The sequence below is a fragment of the Lepisma saccharinum genome, chromosome 25 (assembly GCF_977018435.1).
Source record: "Lepisma saccharinum chromosome 25, izLepSacc3.1, whole genome shotgun sequence".
Lineage (NCBI taxonomy): Eukaryota > Metazoa > Arthropoda > Insecta > Zygentoma > Lepismatidae > Lepisma > Lepisma saccharinum.
In genome coordinates this window covers 6,847,757-6,869,792 of record NC_139253.1, presented here as the reverse complement: position 1 = coordinate 6,869,792, position 22,036 = coordinate 6,847,757, and the positions used below count along the sequence as shown (strand labels likewise).

The following is a 22,036-nucleotide window of genomic DNA, read 5'->3' as shown; positions in this document are numbered from 1 at the left end:
CCTCGCAGATGGTCTTTAAGGGGTGCAAACAAATGATAATCACTGGGGGCTAAATCCGGACTGTAGGGGGGATGGGGCAGAACTTCCCAGTGCATGTCGGCCAGAGTTGTTGTTGTCACATTGGCCGTGTGAGGGTGGGCATTGTCATGGAGAAGAATGACATTTCCGGACAACATCCCAGGTCTTTTCTTGCAAATGGACTTTCGTACAGCACCGCTCAACAATGTGGAGTAATACTGGGCATTAATCGTGCTCCCTTTGTCCAGAAAATCCACATGGATAACGCCCTTCATGTCCCAGAAGACACTTGCCATGATCTTTCCAGCGGACGGCTGCGTTTTGCTTTTCTTGGGGGGCGGGGAACCTTTATGCCACCACTCCATGCTGCATCTTTTGGTCTCTGGGGTTGAATTGTGCAACCATGTTTCATCACACGTGATGATGGATTGCAACAATTCATCATCTTCTGCTCGAAACCGATTCAGAAGCTGTTCACAGACCATCCTGCGTGTCCACTTCTGATCGAATGTCAGCTGGCGGGGAACCCACCTTGCAGAGATTTTGCGGAAGTGTAAGTGGTCGTGAATGATTGTCTCAACACTCCCGACACTGATATTCACCTCGGCAGCAATATCCCGCACTGTTACTCGTCGGTTCTCAAGAATCATTTGCTCAACACGTGCGATATTCACTGGTGTGACTGCAGTCGGGCGAATGTGTCCATGCGCTTCATTTGTCACCAGCTCCCGTTCTTCGCGAAACTGCTCACACCATTCGTACACTCTTGTCCGCGACATCGTTTGTTCACCATACTGTGCTTGCAATCGTCTGAAAATCTCAGCTGGTTTCACTTTCTCCTTCACGAGAAATTTGATTACACACCGCTGCTCCACAGACACACTGCTTGCCGCCATGTTCGCTGCAACTGCTGCGCATGCGCGAAATACGTCATGCCGGGCGCTAGTTACTCGCGAAGGAATACATTACGTCACCCGCACGTTTCATCATGATCCGGCTATTCATAGATTTTTTACGTACCAAAATCCCAGTCAACCTTGAACGACCCTTGTATATCATCTTGTAATGAAATGTTAGTATGATAATATTATATTGCTTTATTTTCAGGTATTGAAAGACATTCTACCACAGATGATCAACCAGTCACTTGGAACTTCTGCACCAAAAGAAAGACCAACAACCAAACGCACCATAGAACAGACTCCTTCATTTAGGTACGTATGTTTCATATATTTATTTTTTAGGGACAGTACAGTGGGATCGATGAATGTTACTGTGCAAATTGTCCATCACCATGTCCGTGCACTTTATTTGACCCAATAAGAGCTTCAAGAATTAAAAAAAAAAAAACTCAAAACAAGCTGTTGACAACTTCTGCACCAACATACATAAAAATCCATCCCTTAAAAACACACAGGATGAAAGAGAAAAATTAATGAAAATAGTCTGAGACAATTTGCATGATAATACTCATGGATATCACTGTACCTGACCAATGAAGGCATATCAGTGTATCAGTAAAAATGCCAATAATCTTACCAATATCATATTTCTATAAATAGCCTCCAACTTAGTGCAAAAATTCTGCCATTTTGTTACGGACATAGAGTATAATTTATGTACTTTGGTTTCATAAAGTAATTGTTCAAATATGCAGTTCCTTTTTGTAAGGCTGTAACTTGGCTACATTGATTAAGGAGATTATTGAACTGTTCATGTTCTTCAAGGTAGATTTACAACTGTATATTGGTTTATATACACACATATATACACTGGGCATGAAATGTACTTGCAGTTTCTTTATTCTTTTATTTGAATAAAATAAACCGGTATGCTAATACGCAAGTACAAAGTCACATAACATAATTTATATTGGTTCATCAGCTTCAGCAAATTTAATATTGATCCAGACTGTTAGACTTATATGAAAATTATTGTAATCTGTGATTATGAACTTTTGTTGTACACCTGTAGTCTTCAACTGGAAATTGTTAGCTTCTATGTTTAACATAGTGACAATGACAACTGAGGGGATGCTTTCAGTAGATTTTGCTAACTGGGATATTCCATCCCCTACATGCCCCTGGGTGTGTAGAAAAATATTTAAAAAACTTGCATTAGAAGCATATATGCATGCAATATATGGAAGTGTGTATAAATTAGTCATACTTGCAGGTATACTTCAAGTTATGCGTTGTGTTTATGAAATGTATAAATTTTGTAAAAAAAAAATCTGCGTACCTTTCAAAATACCATATAGTTGTTGTCTCCTTATATTGACATTTGAACATTTAAATTGTTAAAATAAGTGAAACACCTTGATTTTTAGTTTTGAAGGAAATGTGGTTCCAAAAAATAACTTATGCTAACACTTGTTCCATGAAAACTCTGAAACTAAGTGTATTGTACAGAAAATGGAATATTCAGGAATGTACTTGTATATCACTGTATTTAGAAAAGTAAGTTAGACTTGATTGCAATTAATCTATCAAGTGATGCAAAGATTAGTCAGTATTCAGTGGGGACGAGTGCAGTATTGAGCTTGTTTTGACTAGGGTGCAGATTTTTGCCTATTTGTCGTTTTTATTCCTTTGTAGTAAAATGTAGGCTTTCATATTTAAAGTTCGTTTCATTGTGTTTATAGTCCGAAAATGCATTTTTATAGTGCCTACAAATGCCTATTTTGAGGGTTGGTGCATATTTTGCTTATTCATGCCTAAAAATGCCTATTCTGCCATTTTTGCGTACTTCAGCATTTTTTACGCACCTTTGGCTTTCCCCACATTGAAGAAGATAAGCCTGTGTTTATGTTGAACTGACCAAAATCTAGTATTCGCCAGATTTGAGGATCTCAAGGGATGTTAGATCTTTAGAAATACAAAATGTCATTTTATCAGGGTAAGCAAACTGGACAACCTGTTGGTGACTCATACTTGGACAAAACTTCAACCCCCTCCCTTTTACCCCACCTGAAAGCCTGTAGGAGTCAATCAGGACTCATTTGCTTTATTGTGTGTGTGATAGGAAATACGTAGTTATCTGTGGATGTGTTTCAAAATGCCAAAGCACAAGGTGGCCAGAAGGTTTATCAATTAGAAATGGATTGCTGCAGAAGCTTGTTTTACCACTGACGGGGAAATTTGATTTTTGTTATTTAGCGTTTCTTTCTTCTACGTTTGACTAATCGCAAGGATGAGGATGAGTGATGATGAAATTGAGGAAGGGACACTCGCAAAGATCACCCATGCATAGGCTGAGTTTCAAACCCGGGATCCCAGACATCAGTGGCAGCGAATAGGTGGCTAGGGGGACCAGTTGTCCCCACTTTTAGCCCCTTAATGCTAAGCTTTGTCTACCAAGAAAAGCAAACTGTCATTGCAGCCCCCTTCCCAGTTTTAGCACCCAATCTGCTACTACCTGCTATCATAGCTGTGCTGTACTAACCACTACGTTACTGAAGTTGGCACCACTAATAGAGTCAAGCTTGTATGAAGTACATAGGTTAACTGTTAAATTGATTTACAAATATATATGGAAAATACCACATGCACATATATTGTTTTACATAATGCCTTGTTGAAAACTGTCAGCTGCTGACATAATTTCTGACTCGTTTGATACCCGGTGGAGGCACGTAGTTCATCAGATCCCACTTTAAACTGTAGGTCCAGTCCCGATTACCCTTTCTGTGCATAAAGTGGACTTGCCAACTCAGCAGGTCGGTAATTTCAGACTCCTCTGAAAATGTTTTTTCTACCTCTTGCCTTATTTGGAAACAAGGATAAATTGTGAAAAATGCATGCTGTGACGAGCTGTCATCTTACATTATCACACTTCCGAATACAATAATGCTAAATTATGTGAAAAACTTAGTTTAGTGGCCTTGTGTTGGATGTACAGAATTACACTAAGCAGCGCTTGAAGTGGAATATATTAGCGGGAGAGATGTTTGGTTGAGCCTTGAGGATGCTCCAATGGTCTAAGTCATATACTCGTGCCAAGATATGAACTGTTTGATTTGTTGTTTAAATCCACTTTATACACAAAAGGCTAATTGGGACTGGACATAAATGGGATCCGAACCACTGTGCCTCCAGCAGGTATCGGAACCATGATTACAAGGCACAAGTGCTTTAAATTAACCAGGTTGTGTTATCCTTGCTTTTCTGCATCTGAGGATTTGATTCAAACTATAGTCAATTGTTTGTGAAACATTTGTGTACAATTAGTACAATGGTAACATAATTTAATTTCTTCAGAGAAATTTTAATTGGAACATCGTTCAAATTATTTTTTTTTTTGCTAAAATGGCACAAATTGTTTTTTCATCACTTATGCACGCAACAGTCGTTAGCAAAAGTTATTTTTGTGAGACTCACTTTAACTGACGATTCCTCGCAAACGTAAATTTCAATCAAGTTTGTGAATCGTTAGCGTGCTTTTATGTGTAAACTGTTATACTATACACAGTATAACTGTAAACTGCAAAAAGAAAATTGAAATAAGTTCATGTTCAGTGCCTTATTTAATGTCCTTTTTTGTATATGGTGCATTTTAAGTGCCTATTTTAATACCTTTTTAGTTTATAGCACCTTTTTTAAGTGCCTATAAATCCGCACCCTAGTTATCACCATACAATTACAATATTAATTTCATCAATTTGATACTGGCATTTCTTTTCATGGCTACCTTCTAAGTTTCCAGTATGTCCTCTAGGTTAAAATTTGTGACAGTGTTTGTAATTTTCCTTCAATTTATTTTTTGGAATGATGCTTGCAATATTTTCCTTCATTTGGTTTCAGGAAGGTATCTTAAATGGCTGTTATACATTGAATGAACAAGGAAATGAATGTTGTTCTGATGTAATTCTAGCTCATAACAAACTGATACCACAAAATACTTGTATTTTTAAGAACACTGGTACAATATAGTTTTTTTACTTGACTGTAATTCTTACTTGCAGGTCAAGTACATTACCAAGATGCCAACATTTGGTATCAAGTGATGAGACAAGCAACGAACCTGAACCACAGACTCGTGTATCGAATACTTCAGCCACTCTCGACAGATATGTTTCGAGCCCACGCTACACGTACAGTGGACCTCCTTCCATCAACTTCGGAACATGGAACGAAAGGCCAAAGAGTGAAGTTAGCATCAAACTGGATAGTGACTATAGGATTGGGGTAGGTCAGGGTATTAACATTAAGGGACCAGTTGCTCACATTCCAGTAAGTGCACGAATCAGTAATGCTCAATCGATAATATCGGCTTCGTCTGTTCAAACGGAACCGTCAAGAGCTCCGGTCGTGACAAAAGTTAACGAATCAAAAAAGACAAGCATTCAGCCGCAGAATACTTCATCGCAGGCCAAAACCAGGCAGCGATTTCCACCTGACTTACACAGTGAACTTAGCAGTGTGGTGCAAGTGGTGAACAGAGAAAAGAGTGAAGGTGCTAAAAAGGAAACTTCCCATATAACTCGTGAGGAACTTGTGGCTAACGCTCGAAGACCATCGGCAACTGACGAATCGGATATTGCTGCTGTCATAACTTCAATGAGAAATCAGCAAAAGCAAGAACTTGTGAACGTAACGCCTCTTGCGAGCACGGGTGCAACAAATGATACAATGATCGGCGTTGGCACTTTGGCTAAAAAATTCATGGAAAAATCTTCAGACGGACAAAAGCAATCGAGCATTACAGTTGGTACGCAGGCTCAAAACAACTCGAGAACATACATATTCAGCAGTAAAGATGTGCATATTGAAAACAAGCCTACCAGCACGAGAGATACTGTTGATGAAGTTGTAAAAATGCGACCAAAGACCGCTCCGAAAGCAAGGCCCGTTAGTGAGATTATCGTTAGTAGTAGTAAACCAACAGGTGCCTTTTTCACATTGAACAGTTACGAATCAGTGCCAAACAGATTTTCTCAAAAACCATTACCGCAGACCCAGCCGCAACAGCCGAAGCGATACACGTCAGTGATCGGTCTCAATGGAACCACAGAGGCCCAGGAACCGAAAAACCGTCCAGTTTCAACAACCGTGAGGATAAATGGTTATGCGGAGAAGCCGGTGCAACCGAAAGTTGCCAGTGTGCCAGTGCAACCGAAAGTTGCCAGTGTGCCTGTCGTGAAAGGTTTCCGTTCCACGACGACAGATACATTCACGAAACCTGTTGAAATATCCATGCCAGCTGCACCGGTACCGCCACCAATGAACACCATGGTCATCAACAGTGCTGCAGAAACTACATCTGTGGCACCTGCGGCACCAGCAATGCCTGCAGCTGTTCCGCAGCCACCTCCACCCCCTCCAACAGTTCGTAAAGTCACACTGAAGAAGCAGCCAATCCAGACTGCAAGGTCGCAGAACCCAAGGGATCAACTGATGTCTGCTATTAGGGACTTCGGAGGCAAAGGAAGTCTAAGGAAGGTAAGAGTAAAAGACATGTTAATCTAATGGCATAAGTGGTATGTAATTTTGTAGTTTATTATGAAGACTTTTCCAGAAACTTTTTTGCTTCTTGCTGCAGTTCTGTTTTGATTAAATCTTCAAAATCTTTTGAAGCCGCATGCTGGCAGTGTTATGTTTACAAAAACCTCCCAAAAATTTACACTTTCTACAGTATCAGAGTTAATAGGAAAAGTTAGTTAGGAGATGTGTAATCACTTGGTAACTAAGACGATAAGTGTGAAGTAATGGTTTACTGTTAATACCTTACATTTTGGCAGGCACAGGAGAAGTGCTACATAAAAATTTAAGTGAAAATTAAGTCCACCATGACTGAAAACCCAGATCTCGGTTTACTATGTCATTTCTCTACCAACTGAACTATTGAGCCGGTCGTATCTAAAAATGTTTACATTATACTGTTAGTGTTTGTGCAGTTTTTGTCAAGGTAAAGCAAATAGCATATTTCAGTTGAGTAAATAAATACACATACCCAAACAAGTAATATTTTATCCTTTTATATATATGAAATGCACTCATGTTACATGTTGAACCAGGAGCTTACTCTATTTTCACCTTACATTTGAGTACGAGATGTACTATGAAAAAATGAGGGCACAACAGCAGAAAAAAAACTGGGCAAACCTGGGCTGACTGTTTAGCTCATTTGGTATAACAATGACATAGTAAGCCAGAGATCTGGGTTAAAGTCCTGACCAAGGCTAGATTAATCGCTTAAATTTCTTATCTACTTTCAAATTCACATTAACTTACCATGTTGTTTTTGTCAAGTTTTTACGTGAACCATATGCACAGATAGGCTAATCGGGACTGGACCTACAGTTTAGAGTGGGATGCAAACCACTATGAGCCTCCATCAGGTATTGAAACTAGAACCCCTGGTTACAAGATGACAAATGTTGGGCGATATATATCATCCAGATGAAAAAAATGAAAAAATATTGTCAAGATGATATCAACTAGATTATATACTGTCACAATATTTTTGGTGATATAGTGTGTCAGCAATATATCACCACCATATTTTGGCAATATATATCATGATATTTGGTAATATATATTGTGTTGGAGATATATCGTCATGATATTTTAGCAATATATATCATGATATTTGATGATATATATCGTGAAGATGATATATTGTTGATATCACGATACGGAAAACATATATTATATTGACAATATTTTCTTGATGGTATATGAAATTTCTGATATCGAACATCCCTACTGACATTACTACTAAGCCATCGGGGAGGCCCTTCATTTCACTTAAAATGGGATTATTACAACCCATAGAGGTCTGTGACTGGACATTGCCTCATTTCAGTCAGCTGTCTACCAATATGTCTGACATCCGAACCACTTTACTACACAAGTTTTAAGTTTACCCTCTGATTGAAAGCACCCACTGCCATTTGTGCATATCCAGCAAATAAAGCCCTTGCATATTTTCCCAAATGACACCATTGGGCATGTAAAAGTTAACAAACAAATATAACCTTTCATTTCAGAATAATGCTGCACTTTTCACTCTGCCATTTTTCAGAGGAATGTAACATGTCTCCTCAGTCTGTTTTACATGTGTGGTGAATGCTTTTTCAGAATTGGACTACACGTGCAGCTTTGGTGTGTCTCCCATGAACACCACACCTAACCTGCTTATTTTCTTAGTGGAGTAGGTTAGGCATGTCAGGTTTGAGATTCTTAGTCTCCTATTTTTGTCATGTTCATCAAAGGGTAGGGCAGGGTAGACAGACACAGAAGTGAATCACTTATTTAGGTACCTAATGGAATGTTTGCAATTTTTTATCAGATTGTTACACCACCAGCGAAAATCCAGGAGTCCCAGTTCACTACAATTGTAGTTTGCATTACACTTCTGGTTAACTTCTATGTGCATAAAATAAAATTATTTTACATATATTTTAATTTTTTTCTTTTTTCTTTCAGACTGGCCTTACTTTCAAATGAAGGAGTTTCGGGACACCTTGGCCACGGTGTTTAAATATGGGAGGTCAAGAAATGGGTAGGAATGGTGCTCTTTTTAATTCTGGAGGAGAATTACCCTCTTGTATGATACACTGAGTAATTGCATGTACGATATTCAGTTTGTACATGAATGAATGCATCTTATGTATAAAGTGTGAATGATTAGTGCATTGAATGTGCTGTTGCTTGTCCTCAACAGTAATTGCGAGGAGTCAAAATGAAACAATTAACTGAAAGTATATCAAATTAAACATATAAATATTATAAAGCCATGGAAATGAATATATTAAATATAATTATTGGTACTAACTCAGTAAAAAAACATCCAAATGCTATATAGTAACACATTTATCAAGCAGGTGAAATGTGTATTCATCGAACTTATATATATTAGCTAACGCAGTTTTTTAAAGAGAAATTCTATGGGATATTTTCATGTGGTAGCATATTTGTTGTATTTTCGTAGGATGTAATCATGCTGTAATTACCACATATCCAACTATAGATCATCTGTATCATTAAGTATAAAGCCTGTAACCACTGTATTGTAATTTTTGTATAATGTCCAGTGCAATTGCCCTTCCGTAGAAGGCTATCCTATTTGAGTGCTCATAAAAACATTTCCCTGTATTATGTATATTAAAGAAATATGAATGTATTATACTTTATAAATATAGTAATAAATTGTTACTTTACATATATCTTTATTTTTCAATCCAGAGAAAAGGACTGCAGTCAAATGGTTAGTGCTCTTGTGAGCAGTTCTGGGTTCAACCCCTGGTAGGATCTCTAGAATTGGACACCTCCTTTGAAAGAAGTAATTCTGAAAGGCCAGGTAAAAGTGGTGAGACTCAATGTACTCACTACATGTCACCCAATGTGATTGTCCATGAAATGTCCCATGCAGCATAAATCTCCAAGGGATATCTCATCCTGGATGTGCATTGGATATCCATGAAGAGGTCTCCTGGACATTTGTGTGCTGTATGGAGCATCATGCACTCTACTTTTTATGGTTCATGGAATATATCAATAAGTAACTTATCAGTCGATGATTAAGAATTTAAAATATAATATTTATTATGAAGACATTAAAGAATGACTGGCTACAAAAAACAACAAAAAAACAAAAACATTTATGATACATATACAAAAAGTCAAGTACCAAATGATTTTTGATTGACAGATTGCAGCAATAGATTGCAATAAATTCAAAATTATGAATATACCCCTATCTTACTTCCACAAGAGAGCATACATACATGCATTTTAGTGCATTTTGAGCTATCAAAAAGTGTTGATGCAACTACAAATTAATACTGATGAAACTTGTGAATGTACTCAATATTAACCATATAATTGATCATATACACCTTGTACATACTATGTACAACTGAAAAATTACAAAAATAATCTTTTTAACAATATAACAAACACACGTGTGTGTATATATATATATATATATGAAATCACCAAAGATAACAACAAAACAATGTTCAATTATGGCTAAATAAAAATTGACATAACCTAAATATTTACAATTCATCACTGTAAAGGCAAGTTCAATTTTCATGTAAGTGTGCTTCAAGTTCGACTATTTTTTATGTTCTTTAATTTGAATGCAAGTCTAAAAGGGGTGCACAAAGAGATTTTGTGAATTTTAGGACCATTATCTTTTAATAGAAATGTGTCCAATTAATGCCCATGGTAGAAACATCCGTAAAATTCACCTGTAAGCAGTAGCGGCGATTTGGTGCCAAAACTAAAAGGGTGGGGGGAAGGATAGTTTATTTTTTTTGGTAGGCTTAGAATTGACCATAGCGCAAGGCAAAAAAAAAAAAGGATGCAACTGCCCCCATGCCCCTCCCCCCTAATCGGTGCCTCTGCCCGTAAGCCAAATTCACATTGCAGGAGGTTGGAGGGTCAGTCATCTTTTTTTGGTGGCAGTGTGATCAACACCAGGCTCTGACCAAGGTTACCCCTCACCAGGTACCAATTTCTTTGAGGCCGGGTGAACCCCAGAACCACTTGATGCAGGGACAAGGCCAAAAAATTCCAACTTTAGATCACCCACTCTGGAAATCAAACCTGGGTCTCCCGCATGGGAATCGGAAGCTCTTAACGACTGCACCACCACCATGGCTTCTTCCACAGAACTTCTGGAAAAAAATTTAATCACTAACTGATTTCATTGCCCAAAATCAAAGGATCAAGAAGCAATTAATGGTGAATGCGGATAATTTGATGTTGCTTGCAAAAACAATTTTAATTTAGTTTGTGAGCGAATAAGTGTTGAATTTCTCACTTGGCAATCTTTGTACACAGACTTGTGATTAGATTGATTTATTTTATTTTACTTCACGTTTTATGCCTCTTGGCTAATTTGCAAAGATGGGAATGAGTGATGAAATTGATGAATGGACATTCACAAACAACCATGCCCGAGCAGGATTCGAACCCGGTACCCCTGGTGTCACAGCGTGAACAGACTTGTGATAATTTCTTCGACATGACTATCTGAAAAGTTTGAAGCAGGTTGAAGGAATTGTAACACTTGGAAAAAAAAAAAATAAAGGTTACGAAGGAATTGTTGCATGATATAGTGTCATTTTCTTTTTAAAAAAATACCCAGACACACCATATTATAAAGCTACTTTACAGCATTGAACCCATCTAGGTTTTAACATATTATTCAGTGTAGCAACTTCAGTCTTTGATCAACTATAACAAACAACTAACAAGTCCAAATTCAACTTTAAAAAAAAAATAAGACAATTGAAATATCTCTTAACAAAACACATCTTATGCTTAAAACATTTTTGATTCATTAGACTTCAAGAAATAAAATATATAACAATAAACATAATCCATGGGATAAAAAATACAGAACTGAGTTACCCGTTCATTTAACTTGTAAATATCCAGTATATCAACAACATGGAATTGTTCATTTAATTGAGGTCTAGCAAAAGATGCAGTCACAACCACTTCTGTCATCAACATTCTACTAAATCATTACAATGTGGAAGTGTTCGCAACTAAAAAGGATTAACTATTGAGCTTACTGGCACACAGGGAATCAATATTAACTTCTAAAATAAAAACTTGTGAAAATGTGAGACTCAACCAGCGACAAACCCTTGGTCTTTGGCATTTTGTTTGTTGATTAAAACTGGCTTAAAATTTTTATTCCAACACACAACAGCTCCATCACCAGATGAGTTACTGTGGCAATACAGGTAATGGGATGTGTTGGCTCCTTAGTCAACACAGCTTTGGAACCCAGTCAGCCTCATACTAGATTAATATCCAGAAAGTGGTCTGATGTGCGACGCTAACCACACAATATATCTTTTAAGATGAGATTGAGAAAGTGTTTTCTCTCTATTTTTCTTACAAAACAGACTTGTAAGATATCTTGTGTAAAATTGAAATCACAATTTACACTACCAAAAAGTAAATGGGCACTCCATGACTGTAGGTTAATTCACTCCTGTGGCCTGAATCATGTCCGATGTGTTTCGGTGAGCAAGAAAACAAGTTGTGAAGGACATGGTGCAGAGTAGCAGGTTGTCCAGCAGTGCAATAGCCGCTAAGTTAAAGAGGCCCCAATCAACTGTGACATTTGTCCTGCATAAGTGGAAGGTGCCAGGAAATTGTAGGAATGGCAAACATTCTCACCAACAGAGACTGTCAAAGCCTGAAACGTGAAATTGTCAAAAACCAGGCATCAGACAGAAGTTTCAGGCAGCAACAGGAGTGTCAGTTTCCATTGGGATATTGTGAACAGAGGCCCACCACTTTGGATATTCAGCAGAGCATCAAAGCTCAGAGGCTCAAGTGGCGTTCGGACCATTTCAACTGGACATTGGAGCAGTGGAAATCAGTTCTGTGGAATGACGACACGAGGTTCACACTGTCTCCATCCGACTGTTGAGTATGGATGTGGCGGTGTGCAGAACACCTTTTACCAGAGTGCATAGTGCCCATAATGAAATTTTGTGATGGTGGCATTATGACATCAGGATGTTTCTAAGTGTGGGGCTACTGGTGGCAGCACTGACTCACTTGTCACACTGTACAATTCTAGACAATGAGTTGCTGCCAACACTGTGGCGTTTTTACGAAATGGACCCCCGGTTACCACCAGGATGACAATGCCAGGTGCGATGTTGTTGCTACTTTACTCTGGGATTGAAACGACAATGTTCAACACTTTTAATTGGCCTGCACAGAGCCTCGACCTCAATCCCACTGAACACCTTTGTGACAAGTTGGACCGGCGGGTGGGTTCTTTGAAGATGGAGCCAACGTCTTTTGCCCACAGAGGGTGTCCTCCAGAACCTAGTCAAGAGAATGCCTCAGAGGGTGGAAGAGGTGGCACCACCAGGCTTTTACAGAGCACTGACCCCGGAGAAATGTTTCAGGTAGGTGCACAATTACTTTTTGGTAGATAGTTTATTACACGTCATACATCTGGTAAAAGAAAGATGCACTCTCCTGATATGTAACCTATTCAGTGCTTGCAGCATTGAATACTAAGAAAAAATATAAAATACATTCAAATGTGTGTGAAATCATAAAATATGGGGAGCACCTTGCACCCAATTTAACGTTTGGCATGAACAATAAAGCTATATTGGTAAATAACAAAAACAAACAGCACCTTGGATTTTCCACATAATGTCTTTTAAGAAAGGGGTAAACTGTATCTACACTAACTTGCCTTTCAGTGATACAAACCATCCTAACATGCTTGGTGCCTCTTTCCATTACAACTTGGACTTGTTTGATTCCAGAACTTCTGCCATTTCAGTCAAGGATTGTTCCAGAGCTTCGTAAAGTTTTACTGCACTTGTGACGGGGCTTTTTCTCCACACAAATATGTAAAACTGAAATCTAGAATAAAAATAAGTGTCTCCAAAGGTCCTATTTTTCAATGATTGTCCATTACAAAGTTTTAAGTATCTAGGTGTTACAATCAATAGTAATGGAAAAATAGATGAAGAATTAAACACCCCGAATAAAGAATACAAACAGATTATATTATGCCATAAACAAAGGATTTTTAGGAAAGAAGGAAATAAGCCAAAAAACAAAAATGATTATGTACAAATCAACTTATGTACCAACATTGATATATGGAAGTGAATCCTGGATAATTAATGAAAAACAAAAACAAAACTTACAAACAGTAGAAATGAAATATTTGAGGAACAGTGGGAAAGACCAGAAGGGACAAAATCAGAAATCAAACAATCAGAATAACATTAAACACAAAACCAATATATCAGGATGTTGAGCAAGCACAACTCAGATTGTTTGGACACCTCAGCAGAATGCCTGAACATCGAATACCTAAACAGGTATAGGAAGTAAGATTGGGAGGATTGGATGCAGAGAGACCGAAAGGAAGACCACGCAGGACATGGAATGAAGGATATCCTGAGCAGGAAGAACATCTCGTTGAGTGAAGGAAGGAAGCTGGCAGAAGATTGTGACAGATGGCGAGCTCTCTGCAAAACCTCGACACCAATCGGTAGAAGAGGATCGGAATAAGTAAGTAAGTCCATTCAAACTGTGACTATTGATCAAGTCCTTTATTTGTCACTTGTTTTCTACGAGATGATAGCATCAATAATTACAAAAATGTTAAGGGTAACATAAATGCATTTTAATTTAACATAATGTAAATAATTTCGTGTTGGCATTTTTTAAGGGCAATGATGAACTATAATCCTGAGGAAACTGAGTCTTTTATTTCTTACGAGCCTTTGGTTTACCACACTAGTTTGTTTTGGAGTTCTACGTAACGTTTTGCCTTGTAATCAAGGGATCCTGGATTTCATACCAGGTGGAGGCACATAATGGTTCGGATCCCACTTTAAACTGTAGGTCCAGTTCCAATTAGTCTTATCTGTGCATAAAATGGACTTAAAACAAAAAACTGACTAGTTTGTTTTGAAGCTGCCATGAATGATAAAATGAAGACTAATTCTTATGTTTCAATGACAGTGCCACTATCAAATTTGATGATCCTTGTCTTGTCAAAAAGACAATGATCATGAAATTGCCGACCTCCATGGCCGAGTGGTTAACACACTGTGCTATGCCATGGGTGTTCTTTTTCAGTGTTCCTTCATCAAGTCATCAATCATCCTTATCTTTGCGATTAGCCAAAAAGTGGCAGAAAGGCAAAGTAAAATAAACCAAATCAAAAAATGATGATGAAATTGGCAAATGAGGCTAAAAATACTTTTCACTGTTTACAATGGGTGTTCAAACAGTTTTACAACATTCAAGAAGTGAATACCGTAAGAAACTGTAACAAAGGCAAAGGACTTGACAGAAAGTCTGAAAATTCAATCAATATAATTAGTGATCAGGTTGCTACTGATGTAGTTTTGTGAACCTCAGCACTTGCTGAACACAATATTCCATTCAGGTTTTGTGATAATTCAACACGGTTGTTTCAGATAATGTCCTAACTAAAATAGTTGAATTATTTCAAATGGACCAAAGATGTCTATGACAATAAAAATAATACATTGTCATAACAACATATGAAAATGGTTAGGCTAAGTCCAAAGTTCCACATTTGTGCAATATTTATAATAATTTAGTCATAAGATTGCTCAAAATTTTATTCAAATAATACAATTAAATGTCTGAAATTACTACTTAAACCTATTCCATTAAATATGATGTTTAAAAAAGCCAATTTGTATATCATGACAAAATTATCAAATTGTGAAATATTCTGAATATTGTGAATATTCATATTCATAACAGTTATTTTTGACTGACAAAATGAAAAACAAATATTTTAAATCATATGTGTTCTTTCTGACAAGAAAGATATGATACTTTCAAATTTATAATTAAATTTCTTGAAATTATGTACATTTGCATTGGCATCAAGGTTTATATACAAAGGTCAACTCTTTAAAATTGTTCAATGTATAATATGATGTCATACTTGGTATTTTGTATCAACATTCAAAAAATGGTATTTGTAATCATTAGATAAGTATATTGTGATATACATAGTAAAATAGCTGTAACAGAGCAAATATGTACATTTACTAAACAAACATTCAAGGTGTTAAGCAGTTATGGACAAAAATATAAAACAAAAACAATTGAAGATAACTCATACTAAAAAATCTGGCTTGAACTAGTTGCTCTAATACTAGTTGTCTGTGACTTTAAAAAAAATCTCAAGATGGATGGAAGATAAGTAAAAATGTGGCTATTGGTGAAGGATTGATATTTGTAAAAATCTGGATATTTTGAAAGATTATACTTTACAAGTTAATCTTTAATAGTTTCTTTAAACTATAAAGAGACATTTTGTTGATAACAGAAGCTTGAAAATGGTTTTATAATGGAATAATCTGTATAACGAAAAGGAAAGATTTGGAACTGGTGTAAAGTGCCTAGTTTAATAATTGAGAGCAGGAAATTATTATCTGATGGCATCTGCATTAACTAGCTAGTAAATGAATATTGCATTATCTAAAATGAGAATCTTATGAGAAATAAGACTAAGTGAGTGAAATATTTTCTGCATTTTGGATGTGAATAAGCCAAATGTGAAGTTTTGAAAATTGAAGGAAGCCATCTTGTGGACCTGATTGAGGAATTTGACATGTTGAGTGTGCTCAGATGTAGAACTGAGGCATACTCAAATATTTAGTGAAGGACTTGCTCTGTCTCACAAGGAGATAATAAAGAAATGTTTTCTACATATAAATAACATTTATATGTTATAAATGTTCTTGTAAACAATTGCATAATTTGATGCTCTTATAACATTTGTTATTTCTAGTTATTTTATCAATGTAATAATTATAAAAATATTTATTATTGTATGAACATAAACACTGTTCATCAGTATATGTAAATTTAAATTTCCTTTTCAACATAGCACCATAGTTACCTATTGTGCCGATACCGAGTTTAAAATATACTGACAAAGTTGTTATATATTTAAGATTATGAGACGTCAGGTGATTAGTTGAAAAGGTTCAAGCTTATAATAATCTTTGTATTGTTTTGCTTCTTGTTCTGGTTTCTGAGGTTAGGTGTTTTTACCTTTAAATATGTCAGATCCAAAGGGTGATTTCTGCTTGGCAGATGTTATGGCTGCTCTCAGTGCTATCAAGGATGGCCAAACAGAGCTCAAAGCTAATCAGGAGGATCTCAAAGCTAATCAGGAAAAGACTGATGCTCAATTGACAGAGCTGAATGATATTATTAAAACTAGTATCTCAGAAGTCAGAGTGTTCAGAGATGAAATCGAAGCTACTTGTACAGAGCTTAGAGAAGAGATCAAAAATGAACTCGAGGTGGGCGAAAAGACAAAAATGGCGGCTATATGTGTGGAAAGAGCCCAGTTAATGTCAACCTCAGATAAGTTAGAGGAAATATATGATATGTCCAGGCTTCTGCAAGAACAGGGAGATGAAAGTGAAGAAGATGCAATTTGTGTCAAAGAACAAAGTATCTTGAAACTAGGAGAGACTTACAAGAAAGATGGCAAAGCAAAAGAACTGTCTGAACTTATTAAGCAGACGAGACCCTTCCTCTGCACCATTAGTAAGGCGAAGGCAGCAAAATTGGTTCGTGCTCTGGTTGACATGTTCTTGGATCTGGAAGCCAACATTGGCAGTAAAGTTCAGTTGTGCAAGGAATGCATTGAGTGTACAAAACAAGATAAAAATACTATCCTCGGGCAGTATTTGGAAGCCTGCCTAATAGCTTTGTATTTTGACACTGGAATGTTTACTGAAGCTCTTCACTTAGGATCGACCTTATTAAGAGTACTGAATAAGTTTGATGACAAAATGTTATTGCTAGAGGTTCAACTTCTAGAAAGTAAAACTTACCATGCCTTGAGTAATCTTTCAAAAGCACGTGCAGCACTTACCTCAGCTCAGACTACAGCTAATTCAATATATTGCCCTCCAAAACTACAAGCATCGCTTGATATGCAGTCAGGCATTCTTCATGCTGCTGATGAGATAGACTTCAAAACAGCATACTCTTACTTCTATGAAGCATTTGAAGGCTATGATAGTGTGGAAAGCTCAAAGGCTTTGACTGCATTGAAGTACATGCTGCTGTCTAAAATAATGTTGAACACACCAGAAGATGTGCAGCAGATCATAAGCGGGAAACTGGATCTGAAGTATGCCGGAAGTGCAATTGAAGCTATGAAGTGTGTTGCTCAAGCAAGTCTTAAGAGATCTCTGATATACTTTCAGGAGGCTGTGGATAAGTTTAAAGAAGAACTGGAAAATGATCCAATTGTTCGAGCACATTTAGACAGCCTTTATGACACAGTGTTAGAACAAAACCTTTGTCAAATAATCGAACCTTATTCTCGTGTTCAGGTGGATTATGTTTCAAAATGCATTAACATACTTGTAAACCAAGTAGAGAAGAAACTTTCACAAATGATTTTGGACAAGAAGTTTCACGGTATTCTACACCATGGTGAAGGGATGTTTCCCCAAAGTGTTCCAAATGTTCAGTTGAAGGATAGAATAAGGAAAGGCACCAAATTTAAATTGAAAGTAATTAATAAGACTGTTTTCACCAATTGCCCAGGTGCAAGGAGGAAAGTAACAACCCATCCTAAACATGTTCGTAAAAGAACATTCAGGCAGCGATGTTTGAAATTATGGAGGAGAAAATTTAGTCTAGAAGCATTCCATGCTTACTCCTCAAATATTTGTACTTTGACTGTGATAGCATGCTTGATCATGCATCGTACACATGTACGCAGAAGATGTCACGATGATGTCATGAAGTTAAAGTTAACTTCAAATTTGTAATGTCGTAGACTTTTATTTTAATCATTTGATTACTTACCTGTAATGTATCTTTATCTTTTCAAAGGCATTGTTGCAGTGTGCAGACATGTCTTACTATATTTTATCAGATATGTGACTGAAAATTACTTGATGGGTAAAGATTGTTACATACTTATAGTGCTTATCATTTGTGATTACGTTCGGAATTACAGTAATATGAGCTATGAGTGTTGTAACATTCTTATGTGGTTGCATATATTTGGAAAAAGTATGTTATGAAACATACATAGTTTTATTAGTATGTGAATTTGAAACATACAGTTTAGCAAAATAACTATATTGTGTACATGTAACATCTGATACGAAGAGATATCTTGAATACTTTCACTATGACAGTATCAGTACATGTTTTAATTTGGGTATTGTCGATGGAGTAAGGTCAGTGGTTACATAGCTTGACATGTTGAGTCATGAAAATAGTTCTGTTTCAATGCTGAAATAAATAAATCACATATGCAAACCCTAAAATTGAAAAATATTATCAAAGATTCTTTGTTTAAAGAAAATAATTACACTTTACTTTGTTCTGTCTGAACATAAAGTATAACATTGTGGCCTAAGGACAGGTTCACATGCTTCCGATATCATGTGAAGGATAAACATGGTGACATGGAAGTGTTTGAAGTGGATGTTGAAGTAACCGAAGACAGGTTTCATCCCAACACAGAAATGTCTCCGAGCATCAAGCTTTAAGAGGTTCAATATAATAATTTGGAATTTAATATCCTTTATCTCAGATTACAAGGTGATGGTAGGGGGAGTAGTTAGAATACTCACACCCGATGGTAACCTGTTGTCTAGGTAAAGTAAGGGAATATTAATAAAGGGGTTCATGCATATTTATTCACTTTGTTCAGCAGCCTGATTCTTCTGTTGGAATACACTGTTAACAATAGAGGTGCGGTAATTTGAGCACACGTGTTAACATTTGACCACATGTAAGCTGACAACTTATTATGATTGTATACCCATCTCACTTTCAAAGCTTTTTAATTTTAACAAAGATTGATTTGCTATACATCCTGAAATATTGTTGCAGGATAATTTAATCTATACTTACCATCCACAGAGTGTAGTAACCCATAAGGGTTGGTTGGTTGGGAGTTTCTTATTGACTGAGTGTCAAGGGTGGTATATAAGACCTCAGTTCTTTATTTTTTCATTCTTCGTATATTAATTTTGGCATTATGAAATTGCTTACGCTAACTTGTTGTTTATTTTGTTGGTTTGAAGGAAAAAAGATACTGCTTCATTTCACAACCATACCCATGAGGGTTGGTTGGTTGAGTTCTTCTTCTTAGGATGTTGGTTAAAGGTGGTACTGTGAGTCACAGTACTTTGTGCAGAATTTTTCTTTTGTCGGCTGTCGTCAATGTAAAAATGTTCTCTTTTTCGTGCTTCTTTTCTTGAGTCAGAAACATTAGTTCAGATATGAAGTCTTCTTCTGTAGAGTTTGCCTTAAGTTGATCTTCATGATCCGACATTGGTCTTCAATCATATTTCTTGATCCTTAGTTGTGTTGAACGGTGAAAAAATTTAATGTAACAAATATTCTTTGTTATGTGTATTTTGGAGTACAAAAAATGTATAATATAATGTGATGGCATGTGCATAATAATTTTGAATACTAAGATTTAGCTTTGGCTTGAAAAATATTTACTAGAGCACAAAGATTCCAAGAGTTGAATCGTAGGCTCAAATAGGAATGAACTTGACAAAGAGCAAAGAGATTCACGTGTTGATCCAAGCTTCAGTCAAGTAGTTGTTTCCTTTAAAATGCTAGTATGCATTATGGCTCCAAAATGTGTTCACAAAGGGCTGAATAGTAAGTTCGAGCCGTGACGCTGCGAGTTCAGGAACAACAATTATTTATGATTTATAATTTTTGTGTGCACATCATAATTTATACATTTCTTGAATGAATTCATTTGTGATGTAAAAAATCTTAAATTCAGCACTCCGCAAATCTGAGGATGTTTGCTTCTTGATACAGGGACTTAGATTTTTGTCTTGTTAGCTGATCTTACCAGATAAATGGATGAATTCCCAATGGGAAACTTAGTTGGATCAGAGGTTACTTACTCTACATGTAGAAAATTATTATTAATACATTTTTTGGCTAAATAAAAATTAATATAGAAATTATGCTCCCAGGTTGAGAATGAAGTTCTGAATGGTGCTTCATTGTCTGATAATAAATAATAATGTTATGTAGGTACATTGTTTATGTAAAAACGGTTACTTTACTGGATAATAATTGTTGGTATGTCGAACTTGATATTCTTTGTTTTTCAATTTTATTATGTAGAAAAAAATCATTATGTGTAGTTGCACTGTATTGGTTCATGATGAACAAGTTCTTGTATTGTTGGAAAACAAATATTCAGTCACACTCAATTGATTATAATGCTGAACATGTAAACAGATTTTAAATATAGAGGCATTATATTAATTATTATATGTTAAATGTCTCAGTAGGGCTCAGATCGGTTGTGGGTTCGTCCCTTGTTGAGTGCCAGTATGACAATAAAAATAATACATTGTCATAACAACATATGAAAATGGTTAGGCTAAGTCCAAAGTTCCACATTTGTGCAATATTTATAATAATTTAGTCATAAGATTGCTCAAAATTTTATTCAAATAATACAATTAAATGTCTGAAATTACTACTTAAACCTATTCCATTAAATATGATGTTTAAAAAAGCCAATTTGTATATCATGACAAAATTATCAAATTGTGAAATATTCTGAATATTGTGAATATTCATATTCATAACAGTTATTTTTGACTGACAAAATGAAAAACAAATATTTTAAATCATATGTGTTCTTTCTGACAAGAAAGATATGATACTTTCAAATTTATAATTAAATTTCTTGAAATTATGTACATTTGCATTGGCATCAAGGTTTATATACAAAGGTCAACTCTTTAAAATTGTTCAATGTATAATATGATGTCATACTTGGTATTTTGTATCAACATTCAAAAAATGGTATTTGTAATCATTAGATAAGTATATTGTGATATACATAGTAAAATAGCTGTAACAGAGCAAATATGTACATTTACTAAACAAACATTCAAGGTGTTAAGCAGTTATGGACAAAAATATAAAACAAAAACAATTGAAGATAACTCATACTAAAAAATCTGGCTTGAACTAGTTGCTCTAATACTAGTTGTCTGTGACTTTAAAAAAAATCTCAAGATGGATGGAAGATAAGTAAAAATGTGGCTATTGGTGAAGGATTGATATTTGTAAAAATCTGGATATTTTGAAAGATTATACTTTACAAGTTAATCTTTAATAGTTTCTTTAAACTATAAAGAGACATTTTGTTGATAACAGAAGCTTGAAAATGGTTTTATAATGGAATAATCTGTATAACGAAAAGGAAAGATTTGGAACTGGTGTAAAGTGCCTAGTTTAATAATTGAGAGCAGGAAATTATTATCTGATGGCATCTGCATTAACTAGCTAGTAAATGAATATTGCATTATCTAAAATGAGAATCTTATGAGAAATAAGACTAAGTGAGTGAAATATTTTCTGCATTTTGGATGTGAATAAGCCAAATGTGAAGTTTTGAAAATTGAAGGAAGCCATCTTGTGGACCTGATTGAGGAATTTGACATGTTGAGTGTGCTCAGATGTAGAAC

The 22,036-nt window shown here is 36.0% G+C and overlaps 2 protein-coding genes across 13 annotated transcripts in view; one reads left to right on the top strand and one right to left on the bottom strand.

The window, feature by feature from the left end:
• The window catches only part of LOC145978691 (uncharacterized), a 450,589-nt gene extending 441,406 nt beyond the window's left edge, over nt 1–9,183 (top strand). For all 7 annotated transcript variants that reach the window (XM_083111475.1, XM_083111481.1, XM_083111479.1 and 4 more), the window contains 3 exons: nt 1,126–1,232; nt 4,982–6,458; nt 8,448–9,183. In XM_083111475.1, the coding sequence (XP_082967601.1) occupies nt 1,126–1,232; nt 4,982–6,458; nt 8,448–8,468 (1,605 nt within the window). In that variant the 3' untranslated portion in view covers nt 8,469–9,183. The remainder of the gene's footprint in view (nt 1–1,125; nt 1,233–4,981; nt 6,459–8,447) is intronic.
• A 358-nt stretch (nt 9,184–9,541) lies between these two features.
• The window catches only part of CROT (Carnitine O-octanoyltransferase), a 71,082-nt gene continuing 58,587 nt past the window's right edge, over nt 9,542–22,036 (bottom strand). For all 6 annotated transcript variants that reach the window (XM_083111197.1, XM_083111195.1, XM_083111193.1 and 3 more), the window contains one exon: nt 9,542–13,385. In XM_083111197.1, the coding sequence (XP_082967323.1) occupies nt 13,259–13,385 (127 nt within the window). In that variant the 3' untranslated portion in view covers nt 9,542–13,258. The remainder of the gene's footprint in view (nt 13,386–22,036) is intronic.